Source organism: Motacilla alba, chromosome Z (genome assembly GCF_015832195.1).
Source record: "Motacilla alba alba isolate MOTALB_02 chromosome Z, Motacilla_alba_V1.0_pri, whole genome shotgun sequence".
Classification (NCBI taxonomy): Eukaryota; Metazoa; Chordata; class Aves; order Passeriformes; family Motacillidae; genus Motacilla; species Motacilla alba.
Genome location: NC_052046.1, coordinates 67571424 through 67595978, shown reverse-complemented (window position 1 = coordinate 67595978; position 24555 = coordinate 67571424). Strand labels below are relative to the sequence as shown.

Below are 24555 nucleotides of genomic sequence, written 5' to 3'. Positions count from 1 at the left end.
CTGATAAATGAGGCATGCAGGAGAATTTAGAGAAAGTGTACATATTTCTTATAGCTCATACTCAGATTTGTTTCCCCCTCTTTAACTTTCTACTTCCAACTCAGCATTACTGTAGCACCCACAGAATTAGACAAGTTCACCTTTCAGGAGCTTGATCTCAGAAGATATTTTTAAAAATAACAGTCTTTGCTTCTAGAAGTTGTGCAGCCACAGTGCTCATGGCTGCGAGCTTCCCTCAGAAGTTTCTGTGTAACAGGCTGTGTGAGGCAATGCAGCAAACAGAATTCCTGGAGCGTGTCACAACTCCTGCCTGCTGAGAGGGGGTGAGGAGGGGAATCCCTGAAAGCTTGCAAAGGAGGCAGTGGCTTAGAGAGGGGAAAAGAGCAGCACTGAAGGCACCAATGAAGCTGCCTGACAGCAGCTGCTGGGGCTTTAATTGGGTTTTTCTGACTAGCTAAGGGCCCCATGATATGGGAAAGATGTGGCAATGTGAGAGACTTTCAATAGACAGTAACTGAAACATAGAAAACATAATGGGGGACAAAAGATTGCAGGGGCAAAGAAAATGGAGTCTTTCAGAATCCTCTGTTGCATAAGAGCTTTCTATGAAGTTTGCTTTAAAGAATAAATAATCACATGCTCTCTACCTCCTGGGGACAGGGCAAACAAATACTGGCTGAATTTACAGAAGAAAAATTTTTTTCTAATATTGCACAATATAATTATCCATCTGGAGAGTCACTGGAATAGCTTACACATAAGACTACAGAGGTATTTAAGAAACAAAAGCCAAAACCATGGATGCCAAAGGGTGGTAGAAAGATCCTACCTGAGTTCAGGTGACCCACCTGCCCACTCCATGTCAAACCAGTGCAGCTGTAGCTGCCATGACATTTCAAACATGTTGCCCTGGAGCTCACTCTGGCATATCACCTACTTCCCAGCAAAAGTGAACAACTGACCATCAAATTCTGGAACTGGGCACAGCTTGCATAACCCTCTATTTCCTCTATTTCACAATTCCCAGGAGCATTCACATTACCATTATTCAGTTCAAGATTATTTCAGGTTCACCTCTTCTTCTTTTGTGCCCTTGGCACCTCTTATAGTGCACAGGTCTGTGACGCATTGCTTACATCTGTGACCCAAAGTTAACACTGAACTGAGAAGTACATTACCTAAAACATATTTGCTTTTCAGGCTTTCATTAAAAAATCTCCTTAATTATCATCTAGGAAAAGCATTTCAGTGCTCTGAATATTTAGGAAAACTGTACTTCTTCCTAAAACATTTTGACTTCACTTTACACTCTTGTCATAATGTCCACATTAAGCAATTAAATCCAAAATGTACAAAGCACACACATCAAGTGACTTCATAATTTCAGGAGAGGTGTTGAATCAATGCACAGAAGACACATCATTACACTTGGGTCAGTCAGGGACTTTCTGTATGTACATATATATGTAAGGTACAGTTACATAGTCTGTAGGTATATATACCTCAATGGCTGTCAAAACCTCTCTGCATTTCAATCAAACAAGAAATTAAAATTTGTTAATAATTAAGGAATTCAGCTAAGCCTCAATCAACTTTCTAATTAATTTAGCAGATTAGTTTAACTCACCAAATTTGTCTGCCATACAGACTATGTATATCAATATTACAATGTTGAGGCTGTGGTAGAAAACTGAGAATACATCTGTCAGAGGAGCTATAATCTCAAGAACTTTCTTTATTAAAAATGTCTAATACACTAAAAAGCTTCACAGGCACTGATAAGTACAACTTACAAAGGGCTTTCCCACTTTCCAGAGTGACAGAAAATTAGGCACTGACCACCAAAAAAACAGATGTAAAGGCATTACTACAACTCTATATGAGAACAAAATACCAAATTACATTGGAAAGACTACAAATGAGCATTAATGTATGTCTTTATCCTGAAATTACTCAGTTTTATCATTACTGAAGCTAAATTCAGGAGAAATTAAATTATCTACTAAGATATCAAAGAGCACTTTTATCAGTTCTGTGTCTTGACTCCAGCTTCAGAGAATAGGCATAGCTGGTATAGTCAAGTCACAACCTCTTTCCATTTTGCCAGTTCTGAGTGAGGGATCTGTGACATGATCCCATGAAGCAGGGAGTCCAAAGGACTTCTCTGACCCCTGTTCAGAAGACAGACAGACTGCCATGACAAAATGAGACCTGGGCACTGAAGCAAACAGAAGGTGCTATTCTGACACTAACTTATAAAAGACTCCCACTTTAGTGACTGATTAATTCCTTGAATATTTTTGACATCCCTTAGCAATTTTAATTTCCAAGAGCACAAACAAAAAGATGCTCCTAAAGTCTGGGAAAGCTTTGCTATATTTTGTCCATAAGAAGCAATCATTCCCATACCTCTTAAAAAGGCAAATTATTTAGAACAATTAATATTTTTGTTAATGTATACTATATAAAAGAAGAGAATATGAGTTTGAACCTAGAGTTCACAGGAAATTACATGAAACTTGAAATGGAAGTGAGACAAGAGACTGTCAGCTGCAAGTGCTATTTTTAGACATTTTTTGGTGCACTTAATAATAACATGAAAGAAGAAACAGAAAAGCCTACGGTCAAGATGCCAAAGTAAAAACACGAATATATAGATTGACATTTTTATCTGAAGTGGAAAAACCATAAACTATTCTTGGCAATCTGCAGGTATTCTGACTAAAAAGAAGTTAAAGTAGAGTTGAGGTTTTTTTGCTGACATTCATTTTTGAAAAAGAGATATACTGGTGATTCAGCTGGAAGACAATAGATTTGAATAAAATTTGAATGCAAAAAAACCCCAACTTGAATAAAATGTAGCCTATAAAGGACAAGATATCAGATTGTGCTTTTGGGCTCTGATTGCTGGAACACTCAGAGCCTTATCAGAAGATTGTCCCTTGAGGCTCTGTCAAAACACTGCCAGTTTAAATGCACTTCAACCATGCCTGTCTGTTTTAGCCATGCAGGAATGAAAGAGGAGGGACAAGCAAATGCGAGAAGTAAGTCCTAGCACTAGGCTGGAGATGCAGCACCTGTAAAGAACTTTAATACCAGTTAATTTAGACCTGCTGCATTTTTCTCTCTGTCCTGGTAAATTTCTCCCCTGGTCTGCCACTCTTTGTCATTCTTTGCCACAAGCTCTTTGTCACTCCTCACTTGCTGGATTGGCAAAAATCATCATGTACATTGTCAATAAATATTCTAATTTACACAAACATCTCCAGTTTTGAGTTTGTGTTTGGAGTGGTATGTAGGGTATGACCCACAATGTGATTTATGAAGTCTGAGGAACAGTTTTCTTTTCAAAAATACAGCCAAAATCAATCTGATTTTAACTGTATTAACTCAGGTGTCAAACTGATAGATTCATTTCAATTTATCTCCCTTTAGGTAATAGAGCTGAAAAATTGTCATAATGACAGTTCATTTTAGCAATAATGTGGATGATTTGACAGTAATGTTAAATATGGCAAAGGAAATGAATAATTTCATTATCCAGAACTTTTAGTTAGAATGGCATGAAACTAGCAGCACATCAACAATGCTAATAGGATTCTAGAAGACTAGTTGGATCTTAGGTATTTATAAAATCATCTTCATGATAAGAGGGATGTTTACACGGAAGAACTTACTCTTCTGCAGCACAAATACTATTCAGAAGAAGAATGGATGGATCCCATCTGGGATGGGAGAAAACCAGAGCAATAAAACAGTTGATATAAAAAGTAGCAACATATTACAAGATTTAGCAGTAACAGCAATGAAGATGTTTGCAGCCAGGAGAGCAGCACTCCTTGTTTAACAGGCCCAGCTGTGTCATTTGCTGATAGCTGGGTAGAAAGAGGAATAAGAGTAACTGCTCCAGAGTACAAAAGTTGCTTTGCTGTCTGTGTATGGGCAGTGGTTTACAAATAAGGCACATATGGTATTCCACACCCTGGAGGTAGTACCAGGCCACACTGGGGTCCTGCTTGTCCACACAGGGTTTCACCTTGAGAACAAACATGGGGTGGATCTCAAACCTGGTCACAGCTGTCCCTCCACATCTGACACAGCTCCTCTGCTCAGGAGGAGATATTCCAGGTCATTATCTTTCTCCCGCGGTGAGAATCATACAAGCAGAGAAAAAGGCATGCACAAGGTCTCTCTGTCAGTCAGAACATTTCCTTCATGCATGATAAAAAGATGTAAGGACTGAAAAGATTATGTATGAGAGGGGAATCTGCCCTAAGCCAGAAAGCAAATTTATCGTCCCTAAAACTCAGAGGGCAGCCATTGTACAGAACAATGCAAGTGTTAATCCTTTAGCTCATCTTAGAAAGGGGAAACAGCTAATGTTTAATTGGAGTCACTAGTGCAAAACATCTTGGCTGCATATTTCTGCTTAATTATTTTTAGTTTAAGGCTGAAGCATGAAGTAATACTCCCAGCTTAAGAGCTGAAAATAATTTAATATGGTTTCTTGTTTCATGCTTGTTGGGTCTTTTTCCAAATCACAGAGGTCTGTATTGACAAAGTCTCCAGTTCTGTTGTACATGGGGTAAAGGAGGATGCAGAGTTCAGATCTCCACAATACTGGTGCTCATCCATAGCATCACAAGGGGGCTCTGCAATTCCACTGAGTGACTTTGCTTCTAGTCAGAATGCCAGACAACTGGTCCTGGTTGTCCAAACTATTGGATCAAGCATCCAATCTTTTTGAAAAGATCAATCTGACAGTTCAAATCCCATAATCAATACTGAGTACAACTTACACAATGTTGAAACTGTCAGTATATTAAATTCTGGTTTCATCAAATAATGCAGTTCATCATCCTGGATCCCATGAAATCTTTTCTCTCCAGTTCTTCTACCACACAGATGGTTGCTGCTCAGGAACCAACTGCTTCACTGGGGTTTTTGTGTTTTGCCTTTGCAAGATCTCATGAAAGACTCCTGTAGAGCATCCAGCCCTCCTGAGAATGACCTAATGTGAAACCTATGTGGATATAGAAAGGGCTACATGAAAGTTAAGGCACTTTGACCGGGGTTGTCTCCAGCTCAGGACTGGGCCCTCACTGGTACTTTAATTTGCAGCATGTCTCTCCTCATTCCTTTGCCTCAGTATTGAGAGAGTAATCACCCTTCTTCTGTTGAACTTAGGATGTCACAGGAGCAGTTGCTTTTGTTGTTGTTTTTATTCAGAAATAGTTCTTGTCAAGGTTTAAGATATGACCATGGCATAAAAAAACAAATATGCTTTTGTTTTTTCAAATGGAAGATACTTTCAGACTGAATATTTGATGTGTATTTTTGTAATATTCATCTATGATACTAAACTTTAATTACAGAACAAGGAATATCAAACAACCTGTCCTTATGTGAGCTTGAAATCACTAACACCAGTCAGTTAATTTATTTACTCAAGCCTGTATAAAATGATGTTCCTTATCATCTCTTACTCTAAAAAACTCAAATCCCTACCAATAAAATATCATCCCAACACTATTACAGAATCATCTCACTTTATGCATATGGACTTACTCCAGAAGCATGTGCAGCCTCATAAGCAAAGCCTTCAGAACTCAACAGCTGTCTTGAAGAACCTTTGTAGCAAAACCAGATGTTTGAACCCAATGAATACCAAAGAGAACTTCTTTCCTGTTAGTCCGCTTACAAAATTTTTATTTGACATAACACTATCCTCCTGGCAGGCTGATTGCCACCTAATCTGTTTTATGATGACCTGTCAATGAGATTTTGCCAGTTTTTCCCATCTTTTGTCTGCTCTAACACACTCAGTGCTGTGTGCCTCTGAGAACCTTTCTTCAACATTTACTGGCTAATTCCTCCATTTCAACTCATTTTCTTTCAACTCATTCTTTTTTTCCCCAAAAGTGTCATGGTAATTACATTTCCAAAGGCACTCTTAGGATATTTGCTGCAGATAATTATTCATGTGAATTAATCAAATGCTGGTAAAATAATTCCAGTAATTACTAACACAGGGTTTACACACAAAGAAGAAATTTGAACTCTAACATCCTTGGGGAAGGAAGGTACTGGAAGAGGTATGTACAGGTAACTTACCTGTCAAATAATTCTCCACCTGTGACGAGTTCCAGAACAAGACTGATTTCTGTAGGGGTCTCAAATATCTCCTTCAGTTTTATCTGGTAAAAGAATACAGAAAGTATTTCTTTTGCTTATTTGTCTTCTTGCAGAGCACTTCTGAAGATCAACAGTAGAACATAGAACACAGCTGGGAGAGTTACCTTGTTCTCTCCCAGGTTTTTTGCTAGCTTTTTTTCTTATTTTTTACTCTTTTGGTTATTCTCATACCTCAGTAACCTGTATGAAATACAGGACTTTAAGAGGCCATCAGCCAATCTCTCAGAGAAACCAAAAAGTAAGACCTTTTGGTCTGTAAGTCTCCCAGGACTGAAAACACCAACTTCTACTTTCATTTGCAGGACTTCTTTCACACAGTTTCTCACTCAGCTCTGTAAGAACATCATTGTTTTATCTTAAAATGGAAGTATAACTCCTCAACAGATGTTCATAAAAAAGCTGTAGCATGCCCACTAAGAGAACCCAGAGCTTTAATCCAGGTCTGTACAGGTGAACCACAACAGTCTTCTCTCACAAACAGAAGGAGTATTAAAAAACAAGTAAACAAATGTGGAGTGGAATAACTTGGCTAAACTTACAATGTTGGGATGTGAAAGGCGAAGGAGAACTCCAATTTCAGTGCGGACAATTTTCTTGTCTACCTGGTTAAAAGTGGGAGGGAAAAAGGGAAAAAATTATTTCCATCTTCAGCATAGAAACTTCTGCATGAATCACAGGATGCTATGTATGAATAGCACTTCCAGAGCTCTCAGAAGAGTAAGGTAATGTGAGACACACGAGTCAAGCATACTGGAAAGAGAAATTTTCCATTACCACGAGATGGATACTATAACAGAGAAATGTCCACACCCAGCAAAACTATTACCAATATACATGTGAGTCACACAAGAAGTATATAGGAACAATATAGGAAAGATATCTGAAAAAGGTGAGAAAATTCCTATTTTTATCTAAGTTCTGACCTTGTCTATTGCTACTTATTTTTGTTGAGTTTATGCTAGCTTTCTTTTGACACACTGTCCACCAGCTGTGCTGGAAAAGGTTTCTGCATGAAGGATGTGTTCATCAAAGTAGTGTAACTTACTGCTTAGAACAAAAAAGTGGTGCGAAGGCCAAATACCACCAGCCACAGAGTATAAGGTTTAACCTCAATTTGCTTCAACTATCTCTGACAGAATGATCTATTAATTCAAATTATTGGTTAAACCTCTGAGAAGATTATCCCTTCCCTTTTCAAACTGTAGTCTTCAACAATCACAACTTATGTTCTTGGGGGTCATCAGACATTTCTCACAAGAAGTGTGGAGCTAGGGAATATTTTGTTCAGGAAAGAAAACTGCAGCTCTCCCAGAACTAGAATGCTTAAGCAAGCAAGAATGGAAAATGTTTGTAAGCAAATTATGAATGCTTTTATGTTTCCAAGGCAATTAATACACTTATGAGGAAACCACCTGATTGGCAAGTATTCTCCCAAACCCTAAAGAAGTCCTACACTAATGACTCAGGGGTTCTTAAACGAAATGAGTAAGAGTCAGCAAGTCACTGTGGTTCAAAATTGATGACATACACGATGTCAAGCAGAACATTTTGAGAGGGACTTGCGCTGCTTTTTTTTTGTTTTGTTTTTGTTGGTTCAGGGGTTTTTTTGTTTTTTGTTTTTCTTTGGGGAGGCTTTTTATCAAAGTCAAGTTTTGGTTTTGACTTTTTACATCAGATGGGAAATGAATGGCAGTCATAATATATAAACCTATAAAGGGGACATAAAAATACCTTCAAATTCTTAGTGAAGAAGACACATAGGGGTTTTTTATTGCCTGAAAGAAGAGAGCTACTTCTCAGTAATTTATTTTTTTCCAGCATCAACACAATCCAAGTATCCATTGCATTCAGAACTACTGGATAGGCGGAATTTGATTCTCCCCTTGTGTCAATCAGGGACAACTCCAGCTTACTAATACCACAGTGGTGTAAATGAGTAGAAAACTAGAGCCCTGAGAGCTTTCTTAAAACTTACTGACATTCATTCTCTTCTAGTACCTTTGCCAGGAAGCAAAATGAAGCAAGAAAAACCAACTTTGGACAAATTCAGTGCATGTAAGAAGGAGAAAAAAATCAAACATTGACGAGGAATGAAATATTGCATTACCTGAACATCTAATTGAAGGTAAATAATACAGCCAATAACAAAATCTTCAAGGATAAACACTTGTTCTGGGATCAAACCCAGGACCTTTTAACCTTGTGACCAATGCATGCTTTATAAATTTTTTTGCTTTCTACTCCAAATGCAGTTAACAAATTTCTTTTCCTAATACATAAAAACTGAGCAGCAGGTTTGAAGATAGGCTGCTGTGAGCTTTTCCTAAAATGCCGCTAGCACCTGCCTGTGGTCTTGCTCAGTTTTAATGTCTCCTTGGCATCACTTTGGGCTACTTCAGTGAGTGCAAACATGCAGCAAAGGCTTCCAAAGGTCACTGTAGGGCAACAAGGAGCTTTTGATGATTCATAAAGTAATACACACTGTGACCATTCCCACATGCTTTGCACCTCAGAAAAATTAATGTACAATTGTGCATAGACAGTGATATCCCCAGCAGAGCAGTTTAGACTGAAAAATTTACCTTATCCAAAAGCACTGCTACAGACTGAACAACCCAGAGCTTGTTTCCTGAAGTTTTGAAAATGTTTGGGCACCAAGCATGCTTGGGAGCAAGCATGGAAAAGGCTGCCCAAAGTCTAAAGAGGACTTCTTTTGGCACTGAGTAGTTACAAGTGAGAAAGTACAGAAGCCTCCTCTCACCTTGCATCTCACCTAACTAAGTCAAAACATGGACTCAGACTCAGTTTTAGGTGTTTGGTTTCGTAGACATTTACTCTCAAACTGTATGTGAGTTCCCCTGTGATCAGGTTTGTGACCTGACATGCAACAGTAGACTTTCACACTTTCTCAGATTACGGTATGAGGAAAAGGTACCTCAAAATTCAAGATGATAAGATTCAATGGCAAATATGCTGCAGAGAAACACTTATGAGTGTTACCAACTTATATGTAATGGCAATTGGGATAGATTTTACTACAGAAGTGGGCATGTATAGGTGATATGAAATGTTTCAGAGTAAAAACAGGCACATATTAAGTTGTGACACTTCATTACAGACAGGCTATTTTATCACTTTAATCTTCTTACCTTCTCCTACCTTAAGTACAGATTGAGTTATGTCAACTCTTAGCTTGTTCAGCTTCAACCAAAAAAAAAAGGTACCTACTTATATCAGGGCCAAACCTATCTTATTTTTAGTTTGGGCAGGAATATCAGCAATTCAGTGATTTATACTGAATTTTCCTATCATCATCCTATCAAATAATTTCCTGACAGAAATTATTTGCTAGGATGAGAGTCAGGCATCTCACTCTAGAGTGTATGTTGCTATAGTAACATTTTTTAAAACTCAGATAATTTAATCAAAATATGCCATTACCACAAATGTTTGGGCAAATTAAGTATGTTGGGCTAGATCTAATACAGTGGTCTGATTTGTGTGTATGTAATAACTGATCAAAAGGAGGTTGCAAAATTCTTTATTTTGTCTCTTCCTCTTTGGATGCAATTTAAATAGGCAGTTAAGTGCTTGAAAACTATCTGAACTTTCCTTAAATTAGCATTACTCACAGGAGCATCAGTGAGATATCTCTCAGTATATTACAGTCAAGAACAAAGGGATCAGCAGAGCTGGTCTGTTTGTGAAGAGATAAAGCAATCAAATTTAACTTTCAGAGGTTTCACAGTTCCACTAGTTGCACATTTTTCCTTCTATCCTTTATTCTTTGATTTTAATCTATGCTAAATGGACTAGAGTATGCTTTTGGTCAAATATTTCATCAGTGTAATTTGATTTCTACTTTGTGTGAAAAACATTACTTATGTAATGCCTGGTCAGGTGATTTTAACAGTGGTGCAATTTTACTAAGCTTTATTTTCTGTATTTGCAAACTTTAAATTGCAAGTAATCAAGAGGCATTTGCTGCGATAGGCCCACAGAACAACAACCTGCTGTGGAACACCCATGTCAATTAGAGAAGTCATTTGACAGGTAAACCCAAACCAGTTATTTATCATCCCTTCACTGCTGACCCTGTGCTTGAAGATTTCACTGTCATAGGCCAAAAAAACACCCAAACAAAGTTCTTAGATGGCCTGTGATGTGGTGGTCTTCAGTTAGGACTTGGTGAAGGGAAGGAGAGATTGACTCCATTTCAGAAGGTTGGTTTATTATATTATGATATATATTACATTAAAAAGACCACACTATAACTATGCTACAAAGAACAGAGAGAAAGAATCATCAGAAGGCGAGACAGGAATAGAAAGGAATGAATAATAAAGTTCTGTGACTCCCAGAGAGTCTGAGAGCTGCTGCCTCCTCGATTGGCCACCAAGTAGAAACATCCTACATCGACCAATCGAGAAAGCACCTGCTGCATTCCACAGTAGCAGATAACAAATTGTTTACACTTGAAGCTGAGGCCCTCTCAGCTTCTCAGGAGAAGAAAATCCTAGCAAAGGGATTCTCACAAAATATCATAACTACAGGCCTGTGATCATTAAAACGCATAGCAACTACGTGTTTCCTCAGCTTGCCTGTGGAGGCACATGGAATGCTGAAAGGCAGCAAATCTGCAAGAACTGCTTGTAGGTGCTGTACAGTCACTGGCTGGTGCTGTGGCTTCCAGCACTCCTCAGTAAACTCTAGCAAGCAAACCAGGAGCTGTATCTGTAGCACAGACAAGCACCTGCATGCTGGCTTTAATCTAACTAGATGAAGTACCTACAGCAGCAAAGATCCAAAAGCCTGAACTTGGGAGCAAGAGGCAATCTAGGAATGCTGCTCCCTTAATTTATAACAAAGCATTTACATGAAAAGGGTGATCATTCCTGGATTATTCCTAGTCCTTTTCTCTCCAGTTATTTCACTTCAGCAGAATTAGGTATTTATGTCTTTTATAGATATGTGTCTGCAATTACCTTGTCTTTGAAATTTCATACTGGTCATGCAGAAAAGAAACATTAGATTTATATTCAGGGTACTTCTTATTTTTGAATTTCAGGTTATTTTGACAAGAGACAGGAATGGAAAATTCCACAATGAAAGCTGAGATTCTTCCTTGTTTCTATGCCCCAAGATGGTGAGATGCAGCAATGCTAAAAACCACTGAGATATAAAAGTGTTGTTTCTGTGTTGAATTAAATAAAACAAGATAAAATGAACCACCACTTTGCACAGATTAATCCAGCTACATCTTTGCAATATAGTACCACCCTAAAAAAAGGCTGCCAGTTCTCTGGATGTTCTCTGTACCCTCAAACTTAGTAGAGAACAAGAGGAAGAGTTTATTCCTCATCCTGCAAGCTCAGTCTCTGCTGTTCTCCTTTCCCTCGGCACTGTGGAGGCAAAGTGGCACATTTGCCCAGGTGTAACCCCAGTGCAGTGAAAACACTGTGCCCAGGCAATGGCTGTGAAAAAATCAGTGCAAAATATCTCTTGAGGAGCTTCACAGCACTGCCCACCTCAGGAAGTCTGTTCACACCAGCTCTGCACAACTCCTTAATTAATATCCCACTTCTTGACTCACATGAACACCTCTAATATGAGCAACTAATTCTTTACTGAACCAGCAGGTCAGGCTGGTTCTCTGTGTTTCTCAGACTATGTGTTTCTCTGCACTTACAGGGATCACGGTGCAAAGCATTATTAGATTGACACTACACTATTAAAAGTGCTTCCAAGAAAAAAGTTTATTTGCTCATACAGTAACTGCTCTGAAGCCTAAACCTTTCTATATTTTATGGCATCAATTCCTAATTACCATTTATAATTTTGCCATTATTTTGCCTTCTCACCATTAAGCTGAAATACTAAAACCTGTACAGACATAGACTACACACAAGCAGAGCTGTCATTCCCTGGTAGTCTAAAAGGTCCTCTCCCAGTTGTCACAGCTAAACACAGGAGTGATGAGTTACCCAGGCTCTCTTGAGAGATTTGAAGAAAAAAAAAATAGGCTTGAATTTCAATAAATCTTCACAAGAAGAAGGTTCAAAGAAAATATTTTCTATGCAGTTTAAGGTTTTGCTTCTAAATTTCAGAATGTCCTGAATGACAGGAATTCCAGTTTCTGCCCAGCTTATACATAGACTATCTTCTCACAAAATTTTTCAGTCAAGACTTCAAGGATAAAACACTTTAAAGAAGACTTCTGAATGTGTTTTTATGTCTTTATAAAGATGGATTTTATTGAAATTATCTGATCTCATCTATGTACCAAGATAAGATAAAGATGTCAGTCTTCAGCATAGTGATAAAGTATCATGGAGGTTACAAAAAGTGGTATGACAGAAAGATTCCAGGACAAATGAAAATAGGGACTTATATGAGACTCAGCCCACTTCTCTGAATTACTCTGATGTAATTCAGTAATCAGCATGGCAGTGGACAGTAGGTAAAAGCAGAATTTTACAAAGCTGACCCTTCTGAATGAAAGGATACATAATTTTTCTAACTAGGACATTTATTTAACAGCTGCTTTAGATGATTTGTTCATTGAATGACCTTTTTTGAATGAAAACAGTTTCCCAAGTAAAGAATTCCTCCTATGTTTTAGCAGCTGCTCTTGGTGGGGCATTGCTTGACCTTCTCAGCAAGGTCTGCAGCTCTCTCTTGTGTGGCAACAACCTTTGAACTCCTAGCGGACTAATATTATCTTAAAAACAAAAGAATTTGAAATAATCTTTTTGTATTTTAAGCTGGCCAGATTATTCTGGCTCTGTCTGCACTCAAGCTTAAAATGATCTCCCTAGAGAGCACAATAAACAACTCCATAAAGCACAACAGCAACTGCACAGCCCTGTAGTGTCTTCCCTAAACTCAGCCCAGAGTTTTCACTGTGCAGTTGTGCTGGTTTGGCTGGGATAGTTTATTTTCTTCACAGTGGCTAGCATAGGGTTGGGCTTTGATTGGTGCTAGAAATAGTGTGGATAATTCAAGGATGCTTTTGTTATTACTGAGCAGGGCATGCACAGAGCCAAGGCCTTTTCTGCTTCTCATTCCAGCACACCAGGGACAAGGTTGGAGGTGCACAAGAAATTGGGAGGAGACAGAGCTAGAACAGATGACTCCAGAAGACCCAAGGGATACTTGGATACTCTAGACCATGTAGCATCCTGCTCAGGACATAAAGCTGGGGCACAAGAAGGAAAGGGGGGTGGGATAATTCAGGATCTTCCCAAGTCACTGTTCTAGGTGATAGAGCCTTGTTTTCCTGGAGATGGCTTACCAAGCAACATAGTGAATGAATTCCTTACTTTGCTTTGCTTATGTGCACAGCTTTTGCTTTGCCTAATAAACTGTCTGCATCCCAACCCATGAGTCTTCTCACTTTTACCCTTCAGATTTTCTCCCCATCCTGCTGGGGATGAGCAAGTAAGCAGCTCCATGGGGCTTAGGAACCAGCTGGAGTTAAACAACAACAGTGGTTTACTGAGGATTTTTATTTTTACCCTACATAAGTAATTTTGAAGAAGTAGTAATTAATGAAGAAGTAATTAATGAAGAAAAAAACCAAAAAATATTCACTCTTAGAGCAACTATTTTCTGCACATATGTCCATGCTTCCAATTTGCAACTGTAGTCCTTCAAGTGATGCGTATTCCTCAGACTGAACACACCTGCATGGGAATAATGCTGGTTACATCAATGTGCCTGCATTTGTCCTGTCAGCTGATTAAATGTCTGGTAGCTGTTGCCTGCAAATACCTGGGTTTGTAGAAGCTGAAAGAGACTGTTCTATCTTCATGAGATAGGACTGTTAATCTATTAAGAGTAAATTGTTCCATTGCAGAAGCAACTCTACTGTTTCTGAAGAAAAGCACAGTACGTTTGCAGGGAAGCCATCAGATGGATACAGAAAATTCATGTGGCTGCATAAACTTCAGCACAGGAAATCACACCCTGATATATCAGATTAACAGGCCCTGCATCTTGAAATACATGGTTTCAGTAGTAAAGGTGACCAGACACAGGTAACATTCCCCAAAGACACAGGATCCACAGTGAACAGGTTCTGTTACTCACCCACATTAACTTGGTGGCATCACCACAGGGTGAATGGATAGGTTCAGAGCCTCTTACAGCTTGCACAACACCGGTCATTTGCAACAACATATTTTATGTTGTATATTTATTTATGTTTATATTTATTTATGAGAGTACAAAACAAGTTATATGTTCATTAGAATAAACCTCATTATAGGCTACGGTCTAACTATATGACTAATTTGGTTGTTATCTCTTTCCCTGTCTCATTAACACATAGATTTCTGCAAATATGTTAGATAATTGTTGAGCAGTTAATGCAAACAAATTTAAGTCTATTAGGTATTCATGAATTGCTCACTCACTTCAGCGATTCACTATTTATAGTGTGTTAGTGCCATTGTTACTGTTCCCAAAGCTGGGTGGGGGAGGACACTTTTAAGATGCAAGAACAATGTGTAAAATCAAAGGTAACTTCTTTTGGTCTTGTCAAAATAGATGCATTTATGGTTCTATTAATAAATCTGTACTTGCCATCTTCTTGTATATTCTTGCTTTTCACCATAACAAATCAAAAAATTCCCTCTCTTCTCAGTGCAAATTTATTAATCCAGCTTTTATCTGGGTAATGCATCCAGTATTAAACATCTTGGCTTCACATTCACACTATCCCTCTGAATAAACAAAGTGCCACATAAAAATTAGAAATGAGAGTTACTTGGTGATAGGATGTTTCCTGTTATTGATGTTTTATCTAAAGTCACTCTGAATTCTCAGGAGCCCTCAGCTGCGCAATAAAGATCTGGAATAAATGATATCTGCTTATAACATTAGCCAAGTGCAATGCTTGCTGCTAGTGAAGAAATTTCATGTGAATAATAAGCTGGTCCTTATTACCCTTATTATCCATCCTTTTGTCAATTCAACTTGTATGAGTTCACTGCTACCCAATGAAGGTCTGGTGCATCAAGGCTACCATTAATATTATAATGTCAATCACAGATATCAAATAATTCCATGTAGTCAATGAAGCAGTTTTGTCCGGGCTGGAGTTAATTTTCTTCACAATAACCTTTAAGGGACTACATGCTGCACCACTCCATTTATGAGGAGTTCCACAGATGGCAGGTAGGGAAGGCTTAGTTAGTGGCACTGAAGCTCAGATGAGGTTGGTTTATATTAAAAATATTTCAGGTGGGATAAAAGCATGACAATGTCAGGTGCAACTTAAGTCGTGCATGTTTCCTCTTCTGAACCATTCTGGATCTCTCAGCCTGCTGCTCAGATGACCCCTGTACTAGGAGACTTGCAATGTCTGGATTCCAGTCCATTTTTCAGGCAGGTCAGCCCCAAACATGGACAAAAAGGAGTCCTGGACCAATTTCTGTGTTGTTTGATAGTATCCAGAACCTGTAATTCTATGCTTACAGAACTCATACACATGGACCCCAAAAGTGCTTCAGATTTATAGGTTATATACCTTATAATCTGAATAACTAAATAAAACAGTGGAGGCTTAAAGGAAAGCAGGGAAGAAATCCTATGCCAAAGATTTTCAGGGACTGAAAATGAGAAGTATTTTATATAATTGGAAGATGATACAGAGAAGCATGTAGAAATGGTGAGATGGTTAAGAAAGATACACAGACGTGAAAGCAAGCCTTTGTAACTAATTTAGAGAGCTTGCTCCTTAGATTAGAAACTTTGAGCTGAGATTCTCTTGTTAGCACTACAAGTCAACAAATAACACTATAATTTACTGGACTGCTTTTGTTCCCGCATCTCCCCAATCCCAGTGGAGAATGTCTCAGCTACATTAATGGCAGCATGTTATCTTGCCTCCTCTGCCAAGAACTATGAGTTGTACTGGGAAAAAAAGGACAAGTGACTGAGCAGGCTGAGAGCAGAAGGAATATGCAGTGACTTCCCTCCCCAATAGGTCACCTCAACCCATGAATTCAGTGCACAATGAGCCACAGCGTGCTTTTCGTATTTGATCCTGTACTCTCTGACTCTTCATGCAATTTAACAGTAAATGTGGGAGATGCTGAAAGGGGATAATTTTAAGCTATGTAAACCTGAACCAGAACAAGTGAATATTTGAATTCAGGAGACTTTATGTCTCCCTTTGTGGCCAGTGAAGTCACACGCAGATTTGGCAAATCACACAATACCTGACTTAAAACCTGCCTCTGGTGCCTACTGTGTGATTTGGGTGCAATTTTGATATATATATAAAACCAGGAAAAATAGAAGAAAAAAAGGGGAAAAAAATATATATAAAAGGAAAAATAAAAGGAAAAAAAAAAAAAAAGAAAACCAAACTGTAATTCCTGAAGACTCATAGGTGTGGAGATGAGAGGACAGATTTCACCTGTGAAGTAAAGGATGCAGGGGGTATTTGTTGATGTGCTATGAACTGTGGTACCAACTGCCTGGATACAAATACTTTACAGCTCTATCTCCTGCGGTCCTCGTCGATAAAACATGGAAATCTAGTGTGTTTTCTTACCATTGTGGTGCAGCTGTAACACAGTAATGGGCCCAAAAAAATAACTGAACTTAGTTATAATGGTGAAGTGAATAATTTTCCTGGTCTTACGAGTAACAGATTTATGGCTTCTTATTTCTGGGAATTAGGGTTTTCATCTTGAGGAATTATGACTTTTCTCACAAACTCTTGAAAGCCATATCATGGAGTTATTTTGATTCATATTTTCTTACATTTTTACATTCAAATCCTATGTTGTTTTGACTTTGCAGTTTCTTATATTTTTACATTCAAATCCTGTATCTACTGTGTTTACTACTCAATCCAGAAACCTACAATTATGATCATGCTATTTCTTCTTGTAGTGCTGTTCTTTTATCACTTTATAAAGACATGAAACCTATATGAGTGTTATGTATCTTGCAGAAAAAAAAATCTAAATTTCTGCAGGTTAATATTTGTGATATTTGTGATATCTGCTTAGAAGCCCTCACAAGTTAGCACATCACGTAATAGTTGTAATTCTAACACAAATTTGAAATAAGGATTGTCTCCAACAAATTGTAAAAGAAAGATACTTGGATATCACAGGATTGAAATACAAAATAATCATCTTATTAATCTATTTCTTGTTACTTATGGAAATGCTTTCAGCTTTTTTCAACTGTATCTACTGAAGACATACTCAGATGGAGTTTGAAACGTCTGCTTGTTAAATATATTCCAAGTGTAATGGAATAGGTTTATGGAAATGAGCAATAATTTTGGAGACTGCATAAAATGAAGGGACAAGAATAACAAAGGAAGAGGGATGGGTTTTTCCCATTTGTATGAAAATAAGTTATTAGGTTTTATTTATTTATTCAGAGTTTGGGTTTAGCTGATGTATTGTTTGTTGGAGGGGCATAGGTCTTTTGGGGTTGTTTTGTTTGGAGCTTTTTCTTAAGAAAGCCCTTTTTCAGTGACTTGATTAGAGAGCAAGTTTGGTTTAACAAAAACTTGTCACAAGCCTTACTCACACACACCAGTGCTGCAGCTGTCAACTGTCACAACATTTTGCTTAGAAATTTGTATTGAACCTTAAGTGTAGTCTTGAGAGATCCTCTGGTCAGGTGATGCATCTCAAGGAAATCAGACTAAGGTGCTGCCTTCCTGATTTCTCAAAGAAGCTTCTGTATCAGAGCCCTCAGATTGTGCTGCTTATACAGCTGCTGTGATAATTTCCACCTTTGCTTTTTCATTCCTCTCTACATGTGGTTGGTCTTTCCTTTAAAAGACATAAATTAATGAAGACCACCTCAGCCAAAACCCATATATTTTATCTGGAAATAAGCCAGTTTTTCAAGTAAGAACACGCTGATTACAGAATCCTTGGTAAAATAAATCCTCTCTTCTACAGATCTCAATTAGATTTGCCGGTCTGAGAGGCTACAGAGAACTCAGCTTCAGAATAATAAGCACAGGATGATACATTTTAAGTCACCTTAAATAAGGTCCATGATTTATTTCAATACCTGAACTGCTAGCACTGGAGAAAGCACTATAATTTTTTATCTTCTGCCCTCTTCATATTTTAGTGCATACAGTTTTCCCTTAATTCATTATTCTACAGCTTAGAATCTTTCTCCCCCAAAAGAATAGCTGTCACACCTGTGATGATAGCATCACATCACACACATCTAAAAACAAAAACGTCCTAAAATGCAGAGGAGGAACACAGCAGAGGCTTCACAGACTTGCCACTTATGCAGAAACCCAGCTTCCTCTGCTCCATCAAGGCACATCTCCAGATTTCTTTAATAGGCTGCAAATAATGTAAGGTTTCCAAAGAGGAGGGGTATAATCTCAGAATAGCTTAATATTTACCTCTGCACCACCGTTCAGAAATGCCAACCCTTTGTTGGGTTGTGTGACATTAAACACAGCCTCACAGAGTAAGAGTTTCTGGTCCTACTCCCCATCTTACCCCACCATATTTATGTGCACCCCAGGCACACAGGTCCTCCAGGCTTGGGTAAAGCCATGGAGAAGACAAATCCCTGCAACAGGAAAGGAGCAAAATGTGCATGGATAGGTTGGGGGAAGAATACCTGTAGCTGAGATAATTTCTCAAAGAGTTCCTATCAAGCCATTAAAAGCTAAACATGTGTCATTTTTTGGGGTTTGGGTTTTTTGACTAAATTTATTACCTAAAAGATATTATCACTCAGAACTACTTGTTCAACAGTGCAATATATAGTGAGGCTGAGCTTCCTTGAAAAGTGTAACAATGAGTTGAGCTTTATATTTTTCTCTTTTTATTAGATGATCTTTGTATTTCTGCAAAATAAGATGTGAAGACCAGAAATGACTGTTTCTGAGTACCTATAAATTAGGTAAGGAAGAAAGAAATGTAATACATACTGTCAATTCTTAAAATCTTAACCAAAGTTCTGATTTACTCAGGAATAACTCAGCAATTCAATCTACATGGTCACAGAAGAAAATATTATTCTATATTAAGTGATTTTTACACAATACCAGCAGTACTATGTACTGCAGATTTTAAATAACTCTATGTACATAGGGCAGGCTTTTACAATAGTAGAAAGGGATTTTTGTTCCCTTTCCTAAAAATTGTCCTGACACAACTTTTTTGTTTGTTTCTTTCTTTGTTTCTTTGCAAGGACTAAAATACCTAACAAATTTATTTTCCAGGTAAATTTCCACATTCATTGAAAGGTGCCTGATTTCACAGCTTCTAGAGCAAAACTCTATTGGTAACTTAGTGCAGAAAATAAATGTTTAGTTGTCTCTTATTTTGTAGAGAATTTAAGAAAAATTCTTTGTCCTGCTTTAGACGATATGCATTTGATGTACTTCTACTCAAAACTCATTTCTTTTGGATTGTAGTGAATCACAAAAATGGAAGACAGACTCCCCTTACATGAGGGAAAGCTGAAAATAAGCAGTGGAAAACTCAAAGTTTTATGGCCTTATTTCTTTTTCAATTTTTTTTTATTGTCTCCCAGTAAAAACATGAGAGTGTGCATATGTATGTATATGGATATCCATATGAGATAATGATATGGATGAAGAAAAATGAGAAAAATAACAGGTACTGCAGGTAGAGTGGAAATTAAGTGGTAGTTTGGAAATTACTGTTTCCCTTTAATTACCAAGCAGTGGCCTGTGTGGTGTGCATGTGTATGTGTGTGTATGTGAATAAATAACTGAAGACAATGTGTGAGCTAGTTGACAAAAATAGTCCTTTTTACCATGTACTGATGTACATAGGTGTGCAGTTGACTGTTTTCATGTAGGCTTCCGTGTGACAAAATTCTTTCTCTTTTTTTGAAAAATTTGAAAAAAATCAGAATATTACACATTAATAAAATGTGAGGGGAAAAATGACCTTAAATTAGCATATGAATGTGAATATATACCACATATTTCTAACCTGAAGAAAAAGGATACTGCCTTAGTATGTCATACAAATTGGTGTGTTATGTCAGGCTCTTGCTTTTTTGTCTGCTAAACTTTATCACTCGTCTGTCCACATGAGTACTGACAGTTACTGCATCAATGGAGGTGAATAAATTAAATACAGATATAGATGAATATAGATAGATATACATATAGATATAGGTAGCTATATAAATATAGATACATACACATACACACAGGTAGGTGTGTGTGTGTGTGTGTGTGTGTGTCTATACATTAATATATAAAGTTTATAGAGAAACAGGCATATGGAGGCAGGAGGCACTTAAAATATAAATCACATAGGACAACATGGCAATAAATGGAAGGTTTTACACCTACTAACATATATCATTTTCTCCTGAAGTTAATATGCGAATAATTTACTAATTCTGGTTATGCCAGTGTGATACAGAAGTCTTCACTCATTCCTCTCCTGCCCCTTCCACCCTGATGCTTATCTTCCTAATCAATTGGGAAGGCTTAACCAAAAGAAGTGTTCCTTTGAGAGACAAAACAAAACATTTGCATGAGCCTCTTGATAACCACTTAATACTACCAATTCACTGCAACAGAAAATGAAAAACCCAGCCAAGTACATTCCCTGTGGAGCTGGAAATACATAGAGTTTTAAATCCATATCAAATACTTAATCTTCTATGGTACATATATAGGTGCTTGTATATGTGTGTTTATAAAACATACATGCTTAGATATATATATCACAGAATCACTTGAGATGAAAAGACTTGCAAGATCATCAAATCATGTCTTTGACCAATCACCACCTTGTCAAAGAGACAGGAGCACTGAGTGCGACATTGTCATTTCTTGAGTACACCTCCAGGGATGGTGCTTCCACCATATCCCTGGCAGCCCATTCCAATGTCTAACCACCCTTCTGTGAAGAAATTCCTCCCAATGTCCAGCTGGAAGCTCCCCAGCTGCAGCTTGAGGCCACTCACTTTCATCCTGTTGTTACCTGGGAGAAGGGGATGACCCTCATTCCACTACAACCTGCATTCAGACAGTTTTAGAGAGCAAGGTCATCTGAGCCTCTATTTCTCTAGGCTAAATACACCCACATTCCTCATCTGCTCCTCAAAGGACTTAATCTCCTTCCCCAGCTCTGTTCCCTTGTCTGGCACTTCAATGTCTCTCTTGCAGCGAGGGACCCAGAACTGGACAGTGGATGTGAGATGCAGCCCCACCAGTGCCAGCACAGAGGGACACTCACTGCCCTGGTCCTGCTGCTCCACTGTTGCTCACTCCAGCCAGGTGCCCTTGGCCTTCTTGGCAATCTGGCCACAGCTGGCTCATGTTCAGCTGCTGTTGACCAGCTCCCCCAGGTCCTTTTCCACCAGACACTGCCCCAGCCTGTAGAGCTGAAAGGGCTGTTGTGACCCAAGAGCAGGACCTGGCACTTGGCCTTGTTGAACCTCATACAAGTGGCCTTGGCCTATCAATCCACACTGTCCAGATCCCTCTGCAGAGCCTTCCTGCCCTCTAGCAGATCAACACTACAATCTAATTTAGTCTCATCCACGATCTTATGGAGGGTGCAATTGACCCCCTCATCCAGATCATCAGTGAAGATATTAAACAGAACTGGGCCCAACACTGATCCTGGGGATACAACCAGTGACCAGAGGCCCGCTGGATCCAGCACTTTTCACCACCATTCTTGGGCCTGGCCATCCAAACGGTTTTTAACCCAGACAAGAGTGCTCCTGTCCAAGCTGTGGGCTGACAGCTTTTCCAGGATAGTGCTGTGGGAGACAGTGCCAAAGGCTTTACTGAAGTCCAGGTAGACACACCCACATTCACTAGGCAGGTCACCTTTCTGCTCATGAAAGATCAGGTTGGTCAGGCAGAATGTGCCATTCCTGCTGGCTGTGCCTGATCCCCTGTACTGTATTTGCTGTGTGAACCCATCCAAGATGATCTTCCATCTTCCCTGCCACCAAGGTCTCGCTCACAGGCCTGCATCCAAGGTCTCGCTCACAGGCCTGTACTTCCCTGCATCCATTTTCCTGCCCTTCTTGTGGGTGCTCATCACATTACCCAATCTCCAAATCATCTGGGACCTCCCCAGTTAGATAGGACTGATGATCAGTGATGCAGAGCAGCTTGGCAAGCTCCTTCTCCAGCTCCCTCAGCACCCTTGGATGAATCCCACCTGGTCCCATGGACTTGTGAGTGTCTAAGTGGCTCAGCAGGTCACTGCCTCCCTCCTCCTGGATTGCACAGGGTCTGCTCTGCTCTCTGTCCCTGTCTGCCAGCTGGGGCTGGTTCCCTGAGGATAAACAAGCCTTATTGTTGAGGACTGAGGCAAAGAAGGCATCTCAGCCTTTTCCTCATCCTTCCAGTGTTCCAGTGTTCCAGTGTTTGCCTCTGCATTCAAAAAAGGATGGAGATTTTCATTGGCCCTATTTTTGTGGTTGTTGTATTTATAAAAACACTTTCTGTCATCTTTCACAGCAGTGGCCAGATTAACTTTTTCTTTACATGACCAGCAACATTGTTGTACTCTTCCTGAGTTGCCTGTCCCTTCTTCCCAATGTGTGTGTGTGTGTGTATATATATATATATATATGTATATATGTTTTTATATATGTGTATATATATATGTGTGTGTGTGTGTGTGTGTGTATTGTGTGTATACCTGCAAGTGTGTGTGTCTATATGTATATGTGCAAAATTAAAGCAATTGAGACTTTTTAGATGTGCCTTATAGACCATTATGATCTCTTCAGGCCCTAATTCCAGATATCCCAATTAGCCACAAAGGAAGCCTATTAACTTTGCATTTGCTCACTCTCCTTTCTGATCAACAGACATAAAATATCTGTTGTCTTCAAATTCTCTAACTTATTTGTAAAACTTGATTAATCCCAGCCCAACTATTTCCAGAGTATGTGTCGTTTGAAAGCTGTTGCTCTGTTTCAGATCTTTAAAAAAATTTATGGGCCTGAACATTTGTCTGAATTTGAATATCAACCAGTCTGCAGGGAGAATACTGCTGCATATATATTGATTTTGATAAAAGTGATGCAGAAGTATTATTTAAGCAGCACAAACTGTGTGAGGGAGGATGCCCACACATAAAAAAGAAGGAAATCAAAATGAAAATTTTTGAGAACAGTCTCTATACTTGTATGTCTCATTTACTGAGACAGACAGAGTCTAATATTTCATAATACTTAATTGTGCTTAGGGCTAAGCACATATCAATTGGAACTGAGAAATATTAACCAGGCTTCATTCAAAGCATTGTTAAGAAGAAAATAAAATAAATATTATCTCATTTTTATGGATGAAAAGTTGAAACCAAAAGAAATATTGGGAATATGCCAGGACCCAGGCTACAGACCTAGTTCAGAACCCAGCTCAGAATCCTATTCTCCTTTCAGCAGAGCATGTTGCTTTATTGCAGTGGTAGCACCAAAATTACTTCAGTTGCAGTAGTTAGCACTTGGTAGATCTACAATGTAGGCAGGCACTTGGTGTCTTAGTTTAGAAACCATGCAGCAGAGTCCATCTGTTCTCATTGCTATTTTTGAAGCAATTTGTCCAGACTCAGGTAGGAAATTTGAGGCAGAGATGGATCTAATTTCTTGGAAGGCATTCACCTACCAAGATTCTGAGATAATCTCCAGGCTGCTTAGCTTCCTCAAAACACACCAAAGGAGGCTTCATATAAAAAATACCACATATATATGTTTGCTTCCTTAGAGAACTGCATTCTTCCAATATGATCCACATGCTGTACGTTGTTTGCAGCAATGACCACTCCAGAATGACTGGTTGTAAATATCACATAATTTTTAAATCTCAGTTTAAGAGTAGTAAGAATAATTTTTGTAAAGTGTATCCTAAGGATACTTAATTTTTCTGTAGCACTGAGTTATCAAGGAGAGTAAAAAGCAATACAATCTCATAATTTCAATTGCAAGGTAAAAAGTTAATCACGGTACTCTGCTCATTTGATGACTTTTTCTGAAGTGCTATGTGATCTGCTTTTGCTTCTTTCTTGCTTCATGAAATAGATTTCCCCCAAAATAAATTGCATGGTTCATATCTTTAGATTTACCACCTGCGTGGAATTTAAAAGACCCACTAAACATAGCAAATGAGCATGAAATACATTTTAGTTATGCCCAGGAACTAAGCACAAAGGTTAGATGAGGAAATCACAGGCAATATTTTTGCATGCTTATTCATCTGACCCATAGATGTTGGGTTTTAAACTTTTTTTTTTTCTTGTAGCTCTTAAGAACCATTACAAATTTTATTTCTTATATATTATTGGAGAGTATCTCTCCTGCTAATTCAAAAATCAACTTTCTTTG

At 38.5% G+C, this 24555-nt stretch overlaps 1 protein-coding gene across 1 annotated transcript in view; it reads right to left on the bottom strand.

Annotated features, from left to right (window-relative positions):
- Nucleotides 1-24555, bottom strand: part of CAMK4 (calcium/calmodulin dependent protein kinase IV) — a 143588-nt gene that overhangs the window by 55534 nt on the left and 63499 nt on the right. The window contains exons 3-4 of the mRNA XM_038123944.1: nucleotides 6735-6797; nucleotides 6115-6197 (exon numbers count right to left, since the gene is read on the bottom strand). Coding sequence (XP_037979872.1) covers nucleotides 6115-6197; nucleotides 6735-6797 — 146 coding nt within the window. The remainder of the gene's footprint in view (nucleotides 1-6114; nucleotides 6198-6734; nucleotides 6798-24555) is intronic.